The sequence below is a fragment of the Mytilus edulis genome, chromosome 5 (genome assembly GCF_963676685.1).
Source record: "Mytilus edulis chromosome 5, xbMytEdul2.2, whole genome shotgun sequence".
NCBI classification, from domain to species: domain Eukaryota; kingdom Metazoa; phylum Mollusca; class Bivalvia; order Mytilida; family Mytilidae; genus Mytilus; species Mytilus edulis.
In genome coordinates this window covers 27,427,443-27,445,619 of record NC_092348.1, presented here as the reverse complement: position 1 = coordinate 27,445,619, position 18,177 = coordinate 27,427,443, and the positions used below count along the sequence as shown (strand labels likewise).

Here is an 18,177-nt window from a genome sequence, read left to right as displayed (position 1 = left end):
CTGGACCTTTTAAAGCCGACTCAACAAGTTTTTTTTTCTCTTTGTTGAAGGCCCTAGGGTTGCATACAAATGTTAACATCCATTTTTTTTTTTAAACTTTAGTTGATAGTTGTCTCAATGGCTGTCATACCACATCCTATTTTTGTACTGAACGATAAAGCTGGATTGTTTGTTCTTTACTAGTAATGGGGATGGAAAAATATAATTGTACAGGGAAAAGTGGCCTGCTGGGTATAATGTTGGTATAAAAATAGCTTGAATAGATGGTAGAAAATAAGCAAAAACAATTTGTAAGGTGATATACGTTTTATTTTCTGTTGTAAAATTATGATTTTATATAAATTTGTGAGTGAATAGAAAAATATAACAATCTACAATTGCATATAATAACAATTTTGATTTTCATGTAAACTTTTGATGAAAAAAATAATATTGAAAAAGTTTATAACAAAATATATCTATACAAAATGGATTTCAAAATAACAAGTGTCATAAATTAACAAATGTATATCTCTCCTATTAAACAGGAGCACAACCAGTTAATATTATGCATTCACATTTGACCAAAAAAACTAACAATAAATTTACAATTTACATGGTGATTAAGTACTAAATGAACTACACAATGTTAATTTGACTCTGAATTTTTGCATACTATTCCTTTCAATTACAACAGTGTAAATCTGATTCATTATTAGTACCTATTTAAATGAGATTCTAGCACTATATTACACTTGTCCTTTGCTCGAAATGAAAACTCTTTCAAAGATACCTTGGTAAATTCATTACAACTTTGAACCTAAATTACATTATACATAATGAAAAAATTTGTTAAGGTCCTAGATATAACTTATTTACTCGGCTTCAAAGTACATTTCAGGTCCAGTGATGATTTCATCACCTTTACGAGAACCCCGGACTGATCCAACAACTCTTTCTTCCAGATAGATTTCATTATCAGCAGCAAGGTCTTGTCCGTACATCCTGTTTTTCTTACTCTTCTTCTTTTTCTTTTGTTTACGGTACTCTTCATCATCATAAGTAGCTTCTACGACTGGCAAGTAATAAGGGCGTTGTTGAGTGCTCATGTATCTGTAACTGTCATCTCTGTAAATAAAGACAAGTGTTACTAATCTAGCTCTCAGGTTAACCTATGAATTAAGCAAAAAATGACAACTTTATCAATTTCCGTGGATACAGGTGAACCACACATTAAAATAGTCATTGAAATACACATTGGTATATGTGAGGGGGGATAAGAGGGGTCCTGATCCCGAAATCCCGGACTTAAAAAAACGAAATCCTGACGTCCCGAAATCAGAAAAAAAGGATTCCCCGTATCCCAAAAGGGTCAATCCCGAAATCCCGAGCTTAAAAACACCCGATCCCGAAGTCCCGATAAAGGTCCTATCCCCCCTCATATGTGGATATGCAGAATTTGGCAAAACCACAAAATCAAATATCAATGAAAATGCAAGTTTTTTCTAAATCAAAGTAAATAAATAAATGATTCTACAGTATTCAATTTCTAATCCGATCTTCAAGAAAATTCAGTAGAGATACGGTAAAATTTCATAGTTTAATCAATCTAATTAAGACTTCATGATACAATAAAATAGTTATTTAAAATATTACTTACACATAGCCTATCCTTGGTACTTCTCTTACAGATTCCCTAAAAATATAAATATAAGTTTATATAACACTGTTTATTAGAAAGTATTTTAACAATTGATTGACCAAATTACAATCTAAAAAATAATAGTTCTATCTCCAATAAATTAAATGCCTTCATGGCATGGATAAATTATTTAAAACAAAAACATGTCCATAGTACATGGATGCCCCAATCGCACCACCATTTTCTATGTTCAGTGGACCATGAAATTGGGGTCAAAACTTTGGCATTAAAATTAGAAAGGTCATATCATAGGGTACATGTGTACCAAGTTTCAAGTTGATTGGACTTCAATTTAATCAAAACTACCTTGACCAAAAACTTTACCCTGAAGCGGGACAGACTACAGACCAGAAAACGTAATGCCCATAAATGGGGCATAAAGTTAAAAGCACTGATAACTTACATATAACTGATTCTTGGTTGAACTTCTCTAACTGATACAACAGATGGCTCTCTGTAAAATAAGGATATGCGAATAAAATAAAACATTTTAATTATATACGAATATTTTATAAATAAATATAACAAAGACACCAATCAAATATAATTTAATCAAATATGAAAATTATCAAAATAAATATATGAAACCCTTATGGCAAATATATCATCTTTATTGAATTAGATTATTATACAAATATGAAACATTAAATATATGAACTTAATCATTTATATCTAAACACAACACATCAAAATACTTTTCTCTTCTCATAAAATAAATGCCTATCAGAATTTCACCAATTCATACTTTAATATATTGCATCTGAATAGCTGAACCCCAATATACATGTATAATACAAAACCTTGACATTATGTCTCCAAAAATATCAATTCAAAATACATTCTTACTTAACAACTGGAATAGTTTCTGTTCTATATGGCATTTCTGTTCTAATAACTTCACGTTCAATGTAACGTTCTTTCTTTTCCCGCTTACGACCGCAACATCCTAAATGAGAAAAATATATTTCAAATTTTTTTAAATATCTTAACTAAAAAAATGGTCAGTTCAAAATAAACTGACAAACGTATGTTTCTAGATTTGTATACCATCAATATGATTAGAAATAGCTTGCTGAACTTCTATTCTTAAGTATCATGTAAATTTTAAAAAGACACAAATGAATAAAAAAAAGAAAACAAACAATTTTCCTAAAAAAATAAAAAGTAAATAAATTTAAACAATATTTCAAATACATTTGTCCATATTTAGCAAAATAATTTCAAATATATGTCCATATACAGTAAAATCAAGAATAATCGGGCTGTCACAGTTACCTTGTACAACACAGCAGACGATGATGATAACAATAAGTAGGATACCAAACAGAACAGCCAGACAGATGGCAGCAATCTCTCCTCCTGTTAAACCAGCAGATACGGTTGTCTCAACTATCTTTGGAGCTGTAAAACAATTACATTTCATTGAATATTTGGAGTTGTCTCCCATTATAGATCAAAATAATTGCAATTATCTCCCTTGTCACAATTGAAGAATACCTTTATTAATGAAATTTTGAAACACTTGTACTAAGAATATTTTTTATTTTATTCTGTCAAATATATCTGGAGCTATAATACATTTGCATGTCATTTACTATTTTCATTTGTCTCCCATAACTTATCCAAATGAATGCATTCCTCTCCTTTGGGGCAATTGGGCAATAACGTTAGAAATGGATTTTTTTTTTTTATTTCATATTAATTCTTTTGTTTTGAAAAGAAAACTATCCCATTTAATATGTAACTTTACAGAACTTAACAAAACTTTCGTAGACAAATATTATTTATCATTTTGTGAAATCTCCGTTTTTTTTTTTTTTTTTGTGTGAAAACAAAATTACCGTACATCTTTTGATGTTTTATAAGTGAATTGAATGTGTACATGTTTTTGCATGTAGATTTATTGTGTACATGTTTCGTGTGTGGATTTAATGTGTACATGTTTATGTATTTAGATTTAGTGTGTACATGTTTTTGTGTGTGGATTAAATGTGTATATTTTTATGTATTTGGACCAAACAACAAACCTGGGGTAAGACCAGCAGCGAGTTCAACTGTAAAATCGATCTCGGCAGACTGTCCAACTTCATTGAAGGCAATGCAGGTGTATTTGCCAACGTCAGCTGTGCTGTCCATGTCTACTAAGTAATTTTTTTCATTGAAGTCCAAGTCAAATCCATTGTATTTCCATTCCCAATGAGTAGAGGATGGATTAGCTAATGTATTACATCTCAAAGTTACAGCATTATTTAAAGCAGGATTGAAACTGGCTTGATCTACTGCACTTATTGGAGCATCTGAAAAACACATATTTAATTTTCATTCATTTTTTTATTTAACATCCTTGACATGAACCCTTACAATTTAGAACATCTATGCAGTATAATAATGAACTATTGGAAAACATAAGAACATTGTAAAATGTTTAGATATAAGTAATGTAGAATTCAGAAATTATTGGAAGAATAATGATTTTTGAAGAAGAAAAATTCTTACAAATAAGAAAACAAAAGTGTCTGAAGTAAACCTCTCGTGCAGCTTATAGCTTTTATACAGTTACCCTAACATATTTATTACCTACACAGGATTAAGAACTTACATTTGACATCAACATCAACAGTGGCCTGTCTGCTGCCGACAACATTGGTAGCTTTACATGTGTGTAATCCATCGTTGTTATTGTAAGCAGCATTGCTGATGGTAAGAACAGGGCCTTCATGTATCTTAATATCTTTGTAGTACCATTCATACAAAGGTGATGGGTCACCATCGGCTTCACAGGTCAAGGTGTATCCATTGCCTTCTTCAACAGTCACTTGGGATGGTCTTATTCTGATGAATGATGGTGCGGCTGAAAGGAGATTTAAATGTCAAAATTAAAAATGTAAAATATTTGGTGCTTCAAGCCTATCATCTACACATCATGACAAATAGGTTTACAAAAGAAGAAAAATAATAAATGATTCCTAACAAGACTTCATGACCTTCCAAATATTTTTAAAAATATTACAGGATTTGAACTTACTTTTGTTAGCCATGTGGTGTTGTTTTATCTTTCAGATTGAACAATATACAGGTATTTTAGTCGTGTTTTCTAAAAAAGTAACCAAATACAAACTCACCATTTGTGTCAATATTCAAAGTGACATAATTAGATTCTCCTAGTCCGATGATGTTTGAAGCTGAACATCTGTAAGATCCTGCATCAGATCTGTCCAAATTGTAAATCGTCAAACTTGGGCTGTTCAAGTTAGCACCCTGATACTTGTTACCGTCAATTTCAACGAGTTTGGTGTTTCCAGAGTTTGTACCCGCTACTGGATTGTATTTGGTCCAGAACACACTGGTAGCTGCAGGGTTGGACATATAAGAACATGGGATATTGATGGATTGTCTACCCTGTCCATCAAATGAAGATGTTGTTTGGGAAATTACAACAACTGGTGCATCTGTAAAATAATAAATAATACTTGTACAGTTGAAATATTTTAAAGCATATATAACTTTTATAGGAAATTCAGTTTGACTTAACAGTAGGCACATTATAATTCTACCAGGGTAATATAAAATATATATAATCCAAAAAAAAACCAACATAATCAGAATAATTAAAAAAATCATCTGGAATGTTTCTAAGATGTAAAAGTACAATTATTCACATTGAAAAATTTCTACAAAAACTACCATAACTTTTGGGCAAAATCAAACAACTTAACTGGATTACATCTTAAAAGGTACATACATTGGACATCAACAATTGTTGTAGCTTCCATAGATCCATAGTTGTTAGAGGCTCTACATGTGTACGTTCCTAAGGCTGTCCTTGGAGCATTGTTTATCTCTAAAATATTGCCTGTCTTAATAATTGTGATGGATCCTTCTTTGGTCCATGTGTAAATAATGGACGGACTTCCCTGGGCCAAGCATGTGGCAGTGATAGTTTGTCCCTCCTCAATCACAATCTTTGTTGGGTTGATGGTAATTCCTGATGGTGGGTCTGTAAGAGAAATTGTTTATATTGTGACTCGAGTTTGTTTTAACAGTATTAAAAAAATAATGGTTAATAATATGGAATGATTTTTTTTCACAATATAATATAAATGAGGTATAAGGCATGGATTACAAAAGCAGAAACAGTTAATCTGTATTCAACGCCTATTTGAGGTTAGGAAAGATCTAAAATCTTAAACTTAAGATAAGATTAAAGAGGATCCAGACCTCAATTCATTTACTTCACTAACTTAAAAATGATTTTTCAAATGTTCCAGCAATTCCCTTACATTAAATTGTGGTATGATTGCCAATGAGACAACTGCCTCAACCCCAGTTCAAATGATGAAGAAGTTAGCAACTATAGATCACTGTACAGACTTCAACAATGAGCAAACCCACACATCATGGCAAGCTCACAAAATTAAAAAAAATTACAACTATTCAAAAGAGAATTATTCTTAATTACTTATAGAAAATAAACAGATTGGTAGCCAATAATTTAACCATTACTATTAGGTATGCATTCAAGTCTTTACTATATAAATCAATCTTGCTATATATTTTTGAAAAATTTGAACTCTTTATATAAATTGAGTCTACTGCATTTACTATATAAAAGTATATCATTAAATCAGGTAGTATCTTATTAAATGAATTTACCTCCGATAATGTCAAGATAGACCTGGTTACTAGATCCTGTTCCTACATCATTACGTGCCTGACAGATGTAATTTCCTTCATCGTCCTGTTCTACGGGATTAATGGTCAATGAGGGATTGGAAGTGGTACCACCGCTGAGTCGGTTGTTATTGACAATATCTATTGGTGTAGGTTGGTTGTTGATATATTTAGCCCATGTGACATCAATAGCAGCTGGGTTTGAAACAATCGTACATGTAATGATGACAGAGCTGCCAACACGTGCAGATTGTACAGTGGTTGCTGTGACGGTAGGTACATCTGAAATTAAATGTGTCATGCAATTATTCGAATGTTGGTAAATAGAAACAATGCTAAACAGTCGTTCATTTACAAATTATTAGGGTTTTATTGTTTAGTTTAAACATATTTCATTGTTAAAAAATGACAAATGGATTAGACACAGCATTGTTTTAATTCTTATCTAGAAAATTCTGTAAAAAAAAAAAAAACATGTCGCAGGTTTTAATAGAGTTTTGAAATTTTCTCTCAGTTGAAGACTTGTTTTTTTTTTTTCAGAATAATAATAAATGCTGTTATTTTCTTAGACATTCTCAGTAAAGAATGACATTTCAATCTTGTTACAGCATATAAGAATGATCTGTTATGGAATTCAAATAACTTGAGATTTATACGAAAGCTAAAATATCCCAATTTCTAATTATAATTTTAAGATTAAAATAATGCAGGTATACATACTTCCGACAATATTGAGGAAAGCTTGTGAACTTTGACCTGTTCCAACAAGATTTGTAGCATGACAAATGTAAGTGCCTTGGTCGCTGTTGTCAGAATTGTAGATGATCAGAGATGGTGAAACTACACTGCCTCCTCCATATTTTGTTGAAAGGCTGCCACCAATTGTAATGGTTTCTTCCGAGTTACCAGAAGTCTGACGGGTCCAGTAGACAGTGGTATGAGTTGGGTTAGAGATTACAGAGCAATCAATGGTAACAGTGTTTCCAATGTTGACAGTGTATGTTGTCTGACTGATTCTAACGGTTGGTGGACCTATAAATAAAAAGAGTTTGCATTAATTAAAACTGGTTGTTTAGTTTCCTTTAAACAATAATTTTAATTGCATATAGCAATAACTTTAAAAGTAAATTCATAGATAATTCATATTGAATTAATAATGGAAATTTTAGCAAATGCCTAGAAAAAGAATTGCGATAAAAGTGCTCTTTTGTCATATTCAGTTTTATAGTCTTGCTTTGATTTTTTTCTCTCAAACATTCACAGCTTTCTACAACAATTTGTGTAAAAACACTTATTTTTGGAATTAATTCATAAGGGAGCTACCATATGATTTTTATGGGGGGCTAGGATGAAAATTTTGTTCTGCATTTTTTTTTAGTTGTAATCTCTGTCCTGACTTTTTATTTTTAACTCTATTCGGTCCTGCCTTTTTTTTTATTAGTTTATTCCGACTTTTTTACCTAAATTGTCATTCTGCTTTTTTTTTTGCAAAGTGTCACATCCTGCCTTTTTTTTTTTACTCAAAACTCCTGTCCTGCCTATTTTTTTCAAATTTCATCCTAGCCCCCCCCCCCCCCCCCCCCATAAAAATCAAATGGTAGCTCCCTAAAGACACATGAACACATTATAAACTTACTGCCAAGAACATTGAGAGGTCCTTGGTTACTCCTTCCAGTTCCAACAGAGTTGGCTGCAAAACAAACATAATTAGCTATGTCTCCACTTCCAATATTCCTAATGGTAAGATCTGGATTGGCAACGGTAGATCCTGAATATTTAGCTGTATTAGACACATCAATGGTGGTAGGTGTCTCTCCAGTCACAATTTTCTGCCAATAAACGGAAGTGTAGGTAGGGTTGGAAGAAATAATACATCCAAGTGTTGCATCATCACCGTAGCTTGCAGAGAATGAGGTCTGTGAGAGGGTTACACTAGGGACACCTAAAATAAAATTTATATTCAAATTGAAATTTTCTCAAACTGAACATGAATACAACATACCTTCAATAATACTCATGTCAAATTATTTGCATAAAAATTGAAACTGTATAACTTTTAGCATGCAAAAAAGATTTCAGATAAATAAAAAGCTGCAAAAATTTGCTTAAATCAATCTTAACAGCATAAAAATTTAAACCTTTGAATTTTTCCCACCTTTTTTTTTTTACAATCAACCTATAAATACTAGGTTAGAGTTCAACTTACTTCCTGCTACAGCTACAACGACCTGTGTACTCTGACCAGTTCCTACACTGTTTGAAGCATAACATACGTATGTTCCTTGATCACCGAATGCAGCGTTGTTAATGATTAAAGATGGACCTCCAACAGTTGATCCGTCATATTTGCCATTACTGTTGAGAACATTAATATTAGAAGTGGTTCCACCAACAATCTTTCTCCAGTAGACCTGGGTGTGGAGGGGATCTGCTACAACACTACATTGTACTGTCACAGAATCACCAATGTTGACAGAGTAGGCCAATGGAGAGGCAGTAACGACAGGGATGTCTACAATGATATATTAAAATGAAATTATTTCAATTCACATTTTTTGTTTATATCCTACTTATGGTCAATAAAGTTATAAATCAAAACGATTATAAACGATTAATGTGTCAAGGAAAATATAATTGTACAACAGAAACCAATGAACGTTACTGTACACTTTAAGGCTCTGTTTTTTGCGTTTTTTTTCTTTTTAAACAAATATTAAATAGTAGTATAAATAATAGACTCTAAGAATGACCTGCACGGGAATAAATAAATATAAATATAAATATAAGTACTGGTTAATTTTCATAACCATGTCTCGCATTTAATTTAATGGAAGAAATTTGTTAGAGACAACATTTTTAATGCATTTCATGTCCAATTTTGCATATGTCAACTTTATCTTAAGAACATAGGACTTTCTTCATCTGTTAAGATAGATGACAAAGTTTATATATCAATAAAAAAATCTTTGGTTTCTATATAAAGTTATATCTTACAAAAAATAATTGGAAAAGTTAGTTAAACCAAAAGTTTGCAAACATCAATGGATGGACCAGTGAAATATTGTGATTATTCATAGAACTCTAAACTGATACATATAAAATGCAAACTACTTCAAGTAGAAATAAATAGGAAGTATTGATGCTACTTACTTCCTACAACATCAAGGTTTGTGGCGGTACTAATTCCTGTTCCAATAGCGTTGGTCACTTTACAGATATAACTGGCCTGGTCAGACTCCTCAGCTGCGTTGACAATCAAAGATGGGGAAGAGACTGATGAGCCGCCATATTTGTTATTGACATTAGTGAGGATGACATCTGTAGTTTGTCCGTTTACGATTTTCTCCCATGTGACGGATGTAGCGGCTGGGTTGGCACTGTACTGACATTCCAGTGTGACTGATGCTCCACGGTTTACTGTGTAATTTGGGACTGGTACGTTAACTGTTGGAATACCTTTTAAAATATACAATAAAATAGCAATAGAAATAGAAATATTAAATAATAATAAATTTTCAAACATCCTGAATGTCCTAAATTGTCATTTAAAGATTTGCTTTATCCCCCCTTTCCCCCAATGCAAAAGATATTTAATATACTAATATATACTATAAATAATTCAGTTTTTCAAAAAGATAAATAAGATGTATTTTAACATACTTCCAACAACATCCAAGAAAGTCTGTTGACTCTGTCCAGTTCCAACACTATTGCTTGCCATACAAATGTAGTATCCTTCATCAGCAGCGGCAGCATTACTGACCACTAGGGATGGAGAATCAACCCTACTTCCACTAAAACGACCGCTGTTCATGTCTACATTGACAGCATTATTGTTGATAATTCTTTGCCACATAACAACGGTGGCAGCAGGGTTGGCAGAGACGGTACACTGTAGAGTGATGGGGTTTCCAATGTTGACAGAATAACTTGTGGACAAAACTGTTACAACTGGGATACCTGAAAAATAATAGATAAATATTGTATTTTATGATCAATTATAAAAGATGGTTCAAAAATGTTAAATTCTCAGAAAGAAGCTTGTGATTATGCAGTTATAAACATGCTGCTTTGGGCATGCAATGTTTAATAACATGGTAAATAAAGTTTACCGAGATTAGTTGTTGTTTATGCTTGGTTGGTTGATGGTTGTTTATGCTTAACGTCCAGTGGCAATTATTATTTTTCAGGACCAATACTCAGACTCAATTCTTTTATATAGGAGGTATAAAAAGAGAACTATTTCCAAGCAAGTCAAACTATATTTTCAAAGATTCTTATGAGTTTCAAAAAGTTTGAATTTTTAATATTTTCTTGTAGTTACAAGGAAAAAGGTATGAAATATAAAAAAGAAATATATACATAAAGCATAAATAAAAAGACTTACTTCCAACAACATTCAAGTATGTCTGTGCACTTGACCCTGTTCCTACACTGTTGGTAGCGTAACATACATAATATCCAACATCGCTAGCAACGGCACTAGTAATGGTAATTGATGGGTTGTTGACAGTAGAGCCACTGATACGACCATTAGTATTAAGTTGGGTGGGTTGTCCGTTGACAATCTTTCTCCATGTGACACTTGTATGAGCGGGGTTGGCATCAATGGTACATCCAATAGTGAGGTCGTTTCCGACAATGACACTGTATTGTGGTTGAGGGATGTTGACAACAGGGAGACCTGAATAAAATAATACATTGGGCTAGGATGAAATCAAAAACAAAAGTGTTTGGTTATCAATTAAACCATCCTTTAACACTATCATATTAATCCATTGCTTTTCATTTTTTTTTTTTTTTAAATTTTAAAAATGGTCATGCTTATTCAATGTTTAACAAAGTTTTCCAAGAAATATGAAATTTAAAGGGGCACTAGCTACGATATTTATAAAAAAAATAAAGTATGATTTTTTTTAGATCAATCATTAATCAAATTGTAATAATGAAATAATAATTTGCTTTTAGCAATCAATTTCCTTTAATTTTGTCGAAATAAGCGATTAAACATAATTTTTGACTGATTCACTTGCAAGTGAAAACGTCATCATCATTCTAACCGGTATTCATGTGAACTTCAAGTTAACCCCTAGCTAGAGATTGACAACGCATGCATTGTACGTGTACTGGTTATTTAAAGAAAAAGAATGTCAACAATGAAAGTGAAACTACGGTAAATCATTTGATTACTAATTCGATGCACATAAAATCATTCTTATATGGTTAAAAACAATGAGAAACATCTATTTTTAATCTATAAAATAAAATCAAACAGACCTATAAAAATGCAATTGCACGTGATGGTTTAATCTATTCGTATCTTTATTTTTGTTTACATCGCTTATATGGTCATCTGAGGTCAAATCGATAGTTAATTAGATGGCGTTTGGACTAAAATACACACGAAACGAACCTATATATTATCTACCCCATGCTCTGTAAACTGTTTATTTTAGACTTTTGATAGTTTGGATAAATGTTTTACATTGTTATAAACCAAATATGAGAATTTGAGTCAAATCGGTTACAATGAATTTGACAGCTAGTGCCCCTTTAAACATATTTCAAATTCAAAATGTTGTTTTAGATCCCTACAATAAATGTGAACACATTTGTAATTGTTATTATAATAAACAAAGTGATTCACAAAAACTAAATAGAAAGAGAAAAATCTAAACTTACTTTAAAGTACATCTTAGTATGCCAAAACTTAATTTGAAGTGTTCACAACTCTATTCACAGTACAACATAGAATGACTTCATTTATTCATCTAATAACTTACAACCAACCCATTTAACTTCAAGGGGGGTATGGTTTGTTTCCAAAAAAATAATCTGATCCCCAATTTGATGAAGAAAAAGATCTGGCCAAGCAGATGACAAAACAAATTATTCTGAATCAAGATTTCCCCCTTTCCTCATAGTTTTAGATGTTGTTGAAAAAAAGACCTGACCAACAAAAACCCATACCCCCCCACTCTTTTGAAGTTAAATGGTTGCTCCCTTTCAATCAAGCATTAATAATGTCAACTTACTTCCGAGTACATCCAAGTATGATTGTGAACTGGTTCCTGTTCCAGCAGCATTTGTAGCAGAGCAAACATAGTAAGCTTCATCACCATCACCAGCATTTTGGACTGTTAGGGATGGTGTTCCGATGGTTCCACCATTATATTTGGCAGAATTGGCCACATTTATGAAAGATTCAGCGCCATTTTGACTAATCTTCTTCCATGTGATGGAAGAAGCTGATGGTGTTGCGAAAACAGTACACTGTATGGTCACAGAACTTCCAAGGTTGACGGTATATCCTTGTCCAATTGTTACAGATGGTACACCTAAAAAACGTAAATCATCAATAACTTTTCCTTTATCAAATAAAAATTGTATTCTATGGGAGACAACTCTCCTTGTACCTAAAAACAACAATCAACAAGTTTACCTTTATCAAATCAATATTGTATACTATGGGAAATTGTACTTTATTAAAGAATGACTGATAATGAAAGTGTTGCCCATTATTTTAGTTATCCTGGTTGTTTAAATGAGGTTTTCGTCTAGGAAATTGATTTTATTGCAAGTTGTAAACCATATTTACAGTCAAACTATCACAGTGTATTTAAATACCAAGACTTACTTCCAACAATCTGAAGTTGTGTCTGTTGACTCTGAGATCTACCAATGGCATTCTCAGCGAAGCAAGTGTAAACTGCTTGATCATCAGCATCAGTGTTCAGAACAGTTAGAGATGGTGTGCTGAGTGTAACTCCAGAGTATTTATTGGGGTTGGTGTTTGCTGAGATGGTTGTTACGACACCATTCTTGACCTTTTGCCAGTAGACTGAGGTTGCTGGAGGATTACCAGATACAGAACAAACTAACTGTACACTCTGGCCATAGTTGGCACTGTAAGAGGGTTGTGGAACATTCACAGAGAGAACACCTGAAAATTAAATATCGTAAATATCGCAAAAATTGATTAACATGTTTTATAATTTTTATGTTTAGCCAGTATTGGCAAACATACAATCATATTCTTTACGTCTTAATAACCATGTGCTGCAAAATAAATTTTAAAAAATCTATGGATTAATGTTCCAAGGAACTTAATCTATTGAATCAAAGAAAATGTCACAGAGATAGTACTTTATGCTCCTGGATTCTAATATTTTATTTGTAGGTTTTGAAGTTTATTGATTTGACAGTAACAAATTTATGATAAACATGCATTTTCTGCTTTCTGAAGTTTAGTTTTAATTCATCAAAAATAAAAAATAAATTTACACAGGAAAATCACTTATTTAAAACAAAATCTACAGAAAGAAGTTTAACTTACTTCCAGTTACATCAACATAGGACTGTGAGCTAGAGCCAGTTCCAACAGCATTAGTGGCTGTACAGATGTAATAACCTTCATCACCATCTCCGGTAGATTGAATTGTTAAAGATGGCGTGTTTCTGGTTCCTCCAATGTACTTGTTGCCGTTAGATATATCAAGGTTTTGGGTTACACCATTTAAAACTCTCTTCCACTGTACAGAATTGTGTAATGGGTCGGCCTGAACTTCACATTCCACATTAACGGACTGACCAATTTCTACACTGTAGTAGTTTGACAAGATTTGGACAACAGGAATATCTAGAAAATAGTCATTACAGAGTAATTATATATATATATAAATAAATAACTGTCAAACATGGAAAAATTGAAAAGTAACAATTTAAGAATAGTACTCATAATACTAAATAATCATAGACTGCATAGGTACAAATTTGTGAAAAGAAATATTTTGGTGGAGTTCAGATATTCTCATACAAGCCAACAATTTTGAATTTTATTAAATTTTTAAATTCATGGTAAAGTTAACCTATATGTAATCTATGAAAACTAGTACCACCAACAGTAATAATTTCATAAAGTATCAAAAAAAGCTATAAATATTTTGACATTAGATCAACAAATATTCTTTGAATCAAACCTTTAAATTAGACAATTTTTATTATAGATGAGTAAAGAATAGCAAGTCCTTTTTTTCATCTTAATCACAACTGCTATATTTTTTTATTTTGTAAAAAATTCAATTAAAAAATGACATCATACCTCCAACAACATCCAAGTAGGTCTGTGAACTCTGACCCTTTCCAATACTGTTTGTAGCAGAACATACGTAGAAAGACTCATCAGAATTGCCGGCATTGCTGATTACCAATGATGGCTGGGATACGGTAGCACCAGAGTATTTACTTCCATCGATACTGATTGCAGTCTGTACTCCATTTTGGATCTTGGTCCACGATACGGAGTTATGGACTGGATTGGCTGTTACGGTACACACCAATGTGATTGAGTTTCCATAGTTTACATTGTATGAGGTGGAGCCAATGTTGACAATTGGAATACCTGGAATTGAAATATTTTACTTAGTATCATTACTGTACCACTTAGATCTTTTAGACCAATTGCAACTTCATGCACTTTGAGTCTTTTTAGATACTTGTACAGATAAAGTGAAACAATATTACCCGGTATTTACATCAGTTAAATTCGAAAAATTAATGCATTTAAGTTTGATATTTTCTAGGATTACTTTGGTATTCAGAGAAATGATCTTTTCAAACAACATATTTCACACTTGTTTGTTTAGAAGTGTAATATGCAACAGTCTTCAAAGAACATTTTCAATTCTTGAGTCAGGTCGAGGATTTGAAAGTTTGGTTTCAGACTTATTATAGAGATATGCAAGAACTAGGGCTTCACAAAGACATGATTTCACTATACTTACTTCCAATAATATCGAGGTATGTCTGAGAACTCTGACCAGTTCCAACTTCATTTGAAGCAAAACATATATAATAAGCCTCATCACCGGACTGTGAAGCACTGATGGTCAGGGATGGATTATTAACAGTGGATCCAGAATATCTGTTAGAACTTGAGGTAGAAATTGTTGTAGCAACACCACCAACTACCTTCTGCCAGTAAACAATGGTATGCTGGGGTGAAGCAGTAACGGTACATTCCAGGGTTGCAGATTGGCCAATGTTGACAGTGTACAGACTCTGCAGGACTTTGACATTTGGGGTATCTGAAAAAGACAATATTAAAATGTTTTACATTTTTATAAAGAATATTTATGATGTTAAAAAAGACCTTCTTAATTGTATTCATATAATGTTATCACCGATCTTCAAAATAAATGCAAAAAACAAGCTTGAAAAGATCTCACAAACATGTTTAACCCCGCTGCATTTTTGCGCCTGTCCCAAGTCAGGAGCCTCTGGCCTTTGTTAGTCTTGTATTATTTTAACTTTTAGTTTCTTGTGTACAATTTGGAGTTTAGTATGGCGTTCATTATCACTGAACTAATATATATTTGTTTAGGGGCCAGCTGAAGGACACCTCCGGGTGCGGGAATTTCTCGTTGCATTGAAGAACTGTTGGTGACCTTCTGCTGTTGTCTCTTTGGCACATTCCCCATTTCCATTCTCAATTTTAACATAAAAGGCTAACAAAGAAAATTATTAAAAGAGAAAATTAAGGTAAAATTTAAGATTTTACTAACATAATTTCCCAACAGAGTCAATGTGAAAGGAGTTCAGAGTAAATTGTTATTCAAAATTGTAGTGATGGAGAGATTGAGGGTCCAAAATAAATCTACTGGTAAGTGTTTGTATTGAATATTTGTGTGCCACAAAATTCTGAAGATTCTGCCAAAAAAACTGCCATAACAATTTCACCAGTTTTTTGCCAAAGTTAAAATGGTAACAATAACAGTTGACAAAACTAATTTCAATAAGGCACATACTTCCTGTTACATCTAAGAATGTCTGTTGACTGTTTCCTGTTCCGATGGCATTGGAGGCATAGCAAACATAGTTGCCTTCATCTGACAGATCTGGATTGTAAATGACCAACGATGGGTTTGTGATGGAAGCACCATCGTATCTATTGCTGTTTGTATCAATGTCAATGGTCTGACCATTAGCGCCAATTCTCTTCCAGTAAACTGAGTTAGCAGCGGGTGTGGCTATCACTGAACAACCCAAGGTCACAGTAGCACCAATATTAGTGTTGTAGTTTGGCAGGGATACAGTCACAGTAGGGATATCTGAAATACAAATAAACTTTGACATCAGAAATTGATACAAACCACAATTTCATTTGAAACTTTTGACTTTATCTGAAAAACATACTTATCATATCATGGAGCAAACTTTTAAAAATAATTATGGAAAAAAAACTCAAATAATTTAGACAAATTTCTGAATGTAAAGGATCTACATAAACCTCCTTTTATAAGTGAATTATTTGCATTATGATTTAAAGAAAGTTGTTAAAATATAGTAAAAATTAGATAATATTTTGTATTTCAAATATTTGCAAACATCACTCTCCGATTTAAAAGGCAGGACAGAATTAACCCTGTGCATAGGAGACAACTGGTAAGGACTTATAACAATTAAATCAGAGATTGACATCAGCAAAAAAAAATCACTTATAGCTGAAATTAATAAAATGATGATTCTTGTTTATTTCTGATTTTATGCGAATCATATGAATCAAAAGATATTTAGTCATATGAATAAAAGATGTTGAGACAACAACCCAACAATGCTCAAAATTTAGACATCTGCAAGCTTTTAATCAAATTTTTCATTTGACTATTCCATTAAGTAGTTAACCTGTTGCAATTCTGTAAAAAAAAATCTGTAAAATAAAACCAAATTTTTTTAAAAAGTATATGTTTACATTTAAACAATAAAACAAAATATATAACCATCCACCATAGGAGGGTTGATACATAAATATATAGTCAAATCATATAATTAGTCAAATCATATAATTAGTCAAATCATATAATTAGTCAAATCATAAGTTACAAATGACCTTTTCAAAATTGATTGCAAGAAGACAAAGAACCATAACCAACCATTCAGGACTTTTAGAATTTTTCACTGATTTATCAAAAAAATCTTCAAATTATTTTATTACTTTTTCTCTTTTGATATAAAATCGATTTTTAAATACATTTATGCACGTAATACTCAGCATTTTCAGAACTGTAATTTTCAGACTTTGTTGAATATGGATAAGAAATGCCAAATCACCATGAATGTTAATATGAGTTTCCTTTAAAATAAAATATCTTAAGTTATGTTTTAATGGAGTACATTTTGTGCTTGAAAGCCAGTAACACAATGTAAAACTATGCCTTTTTCAAAATTTATAAGATATCATTCTGTTATAATTCTTTTCAGTTGTGCTAAAACAAATTGAACAAAAGCATATTAAACATTAAAGTATATAACTGCCAATCAAATATTTAAAATGATTTCATGCAAGTGTTGCACCATGGCCAAGTGCAAAGAAAGAACAATGCAAATATAAATGTGTTTAAATTGTTTATTGTCAGTATAAACAAACATAAATAAATGTACAGAACATGCAAGTATGAGGCTTGTGCAGGTGACCTACTTCCAGTTACATCTAAGAAAGTCTGAGCAGATGATGCTGTTCCTACAGGATTTGAGGCAGAGCAAATGTAATATCCTTCGTCACTATTTGCAGCACTAAGAACTCTTAAGCTAGGGTTGTTCACTGTAGGAGTATTATAATTAGAAGATGAAGAATCAATAGTCTGTTGTTGTCCATTTATAACTCTGTACCACTGAACTATTGATGCCGCTGGACTAGCAGTTATAACACATTCCAAGGTAGCTGTATTGCCTAATAGCACACTATAACTGTTTGATAAAACACGGACAACAGGAAAATCTACAAACAAAATTAATTATATAAACACTCTATCCATTTATTTAAACTA

At 32.1% G+C, this 18,177-nt stretch overlaps 1 protein-coding gene across 3 annotated transcripts in view; it reads right to left on the bottom strand.

Moving 5' to 3' along the window:
• Nucleotides 1–287: 287 nt before the first annotated feature.
• Nucleotides 288–18,177, bottom strand: part of LOC139523354 (hemicentin-1-like) — a 49,633-nt gene continuing 31,743 nt past the window's right edge. For all 3 annotated transcript variants that reach the window (XM_071317250.1, XM_071317252.1, XM_071317251.1), the window contains 23 exons: nt 17,829–18,128; nt 16,159–16,461; nt 15,136–15,438; nt 14,454–14,753; nt 13,689–13,991; nt 12,990–13,295; nt 12,388–12,690; nt 10,740–11,036; nt 10,013–10,312; nt 9,503–9,808; nt 8,559–8,864; nt 7,989–8,294; nt 7,073–7,384; nt 6,335–6,634; nt 5,424–5,678; nt 4,804–5,130; nt 4,281–4,532; nt 3,709–3,978; nt 2,957–3,082; nt 2,528–2,627; nt 2,085–2,135; nt 1,640–1,675; nt 288–1,107 (listed from right to left, as the gene is read on the bottom strand). In XM_071317250.1, coding sequence (XP_071173351.1) covers nt 855–1,107; nt 1,640–1,675; nt 2,085–2,135; nt 2,528–2,627; nt 2,957–3,082; nt 3,709–3,978; nt 4,281–4,532; nt 4,804–5,130; nt 5,424–5,678; nt 6,335–6,634; nt 7,073–7,384; nt 7,989–8,294; nt 8,559–8,864; nt 9,503–9,808; nt 10,013–10,312; nt 10,740–11,036; nt 12,388–12,690; nt 12,990–13,295; nt 13,689–13,991; nt 14,454–14,753; nt 15,136–15,438; nt 16,159–16,461; nt 17,829–18,128 — 5,915 coding nt within the window. In that variant the 3' untranslated portion in view covers nt 288–854. The remainder of the gene's footprint in view (nt 1,108–1,639; nt 1,676–2,084; nt 2,136–2,527; nt 2,628–2,956; nt 3,083–3,708; nt 3,979–4,280; nt 4,533–4,803; nt 5,131–5,423; nt 5,679–6,334; nt 6,635–7,072; nt 7,385–7,988; nt 8,295–8,558; nt 8,865–9,502; nt 9,809–10,012; nt 10,313–10,739; nt 11,037–12,387; nt 12,691–12,989; nt 13,296–13,688; nt 13,992–14,453; nt 14,754–15,135; nt 15,439–16,158; nt 16,462–17,828; nt 18,129–18,177) is intronic.